Source organism: Octopus bimaculoides, chromosome 6 (assembly GCF_001194135.2).
Source record: "Octopus bimaculoides isolate UCB-OBI-ISO-001 chromosome 6, ASM119413v2, whole genome shotgun sequence".
Classification (NCBI taxonomy): domain Eukaryota; kingdom Metazoa; phylum Mollusca; class Cephalopoda; order Octopoda; family Octopodidae; genus Octopus; species Octopus bimaculoides.
Window position 1 is genome coordinate 39,668,022 of NC_068986.1, and position 1,948 is coordinate 39,669,969.

At 38.3% G+C, this 1,948-nt stretch overlaps 1 protein-coding gene across 4 annotated transcripts in view; it reads right to left on the bottom strand.

Moving 5' to 3' along the window:
* The window catches only part of LOC106874565 (centriolar satellite-associated tubulin polyglutamylase complex regulator 1), a 130,770-nt gene that overhangs the window by 88,515 nt on the left and 40,307 nt on the right, over nt 1-1,948 (bottom strand). For all 4 annotated transcript variants that reach the window (XR_008264404.1, XM_014922342.2, XM_014922340.2 and 1 more), the window contains exon 5: nt 448-533. Coding sequence is in view for 3 of the 4 variants with exons in the window: in XM_014922342.2 (XP_014777828.1) it covers nt 448-533 (86 nt within the window). In the remaining variant the exon portion in view is untranslated. The remainder of the gene's footprint in view (nt 1-447; nt 534-1,948) is intronic.

Below are 1,948 nucleotides of genomic sequence, written 5' to 3' on the forward strand. Positions count from 1 at the left end.
ATATATATATATATATATATATATATATATATATACATATATATCTGTAATGTCTATACCTATGATGTTTCTACAAGCCACAGAAGTCAGTGCTTAATTCTGAACTCTGTGGCATTTAGAGGATGTAAGATGAATGAATTGTTTAGGTTATTGCAGGTAACATTTTGTGAAAATCCAGTACCATTCGAGGAATTCAGGAATGTATATACATACATGTGTGTGTGTGTGTGTATGCACGCACACACATGTATTCATCAAATGCTTGTAAAAGATTAGAACCACGTCTGCATTAGATAACTACATAAATCCCTTGTGTATTTCTAAAACTTTAATTAATGCAAACAAACACACATGCATGTGTACACACGTGTGTGTGTGTGTGTGTGTGTGTGTGTGTGTGTGTCATAGGAATGTAACATGTACATCAAACAGTCTTTAAGATCTTACCTTGATAACAGAACTGTATTTGAAAGGCATAAAGGAAATCGGTGAAAGAGATCAGATACTCCAGTGCATCGTCCAACATTACAATGCTACAAAATATAATACATAACTATATAAATATATAATTCATATTTATCATATAATACATATAATATAATGCATATTTATGTAAAGCTTCCCTGGGGAAGAAATATATCTTGATTTCATTTCTAGAAGCTTACAATTTACTACATTATATATATATTACACAGACACACACACACACATATATATACATATATAAATATGCATATATAAATATACATATATGGTAGAAGTCAGGCAGTTGCAGCCAATGGAGAACTATCTAGGGAAACGCAAAAATTGAGCGGTGTTCCGCAAGGAACTGTCCTGGGGCCACTACTGTTCATAGTGGCCCTTCTGGACATGCCCACAGTCACTAGCTACGCTGATGACACAAAACTAACTCAGGTAATAAAGAATCCTGATGATATCATAAGCCTGCAGAATGACCTAAATGCAATATACAAGTGGGCAGAGCAAAATAATATGCAGTTCAATGCAAAAAAATTTCAAGTACTGCACTACAAGGCCACAAGTGCCTCCCAACTGGCATACACAGGACCTGGAGGTACTGTAATCCCAGAACCACAAACAGTAAGAGATCTGGGCATCAACATGTGTAGTGATGCATCATTTCACATGCACATTGTCAAGTTGACAGCAAAGTGCAGACAATTGGCAGGGTGGATACTGAGGACATTCCGAACAAGGGATCAAAAAGTCATGTTGACTCTATGGAAGACATTTGTTCTGAGCCGCCTAGACTATTGCTCTCAGTTGTGGTCACCACACAGTGTCAAGCGGACAGTAGAACTCGGGGAAATTCAGCGTCACTATACAAAAAACATCGCCACAGTTCAACAGATGAACTACAGGGAGCGACTGAAAGCACTAGGTCTCTACTCCCTAGAGCACAGGCGGGAGAGATATGAAATAATATACATATGGAAAATACTGGAAGGACTGGTACCAAACTTTGGCATCAAGTACTACACAAATGCCCGCACAGATTGCCACTGCATGGTACCAAAGGTACCGTCCACTGCATCTCATATAAGAACAAGGTACTGCAACAGCCTCGGTTTCAGAAGACCTCAGCTCTTTAATGCCCTGTCAAAACAGTTGAGAGATCTGCAAGACATGGATATAGAGGTCTTCAAAACAAAACGCGACACTTTCTTCTCCACGATACCAGATGAACCAATGGATCGAAATGAGACACAGTTTAGGGCAGCGATATCAAATTCACTTATACACCAGATGTGCCATCAAAACTCTTGATTGGACTATATAAGGTGGAGGAGAAGAGCCATGCAAGGAACGTGAAGAGAGCACAGCATAAAGATGGAAAGTCATGGTGGTGCTCCAGCATGACCACAGCCACTTGGCTGAAACGCATAAATAAATAAATAAATAAATAAATAAATATATATATATATAC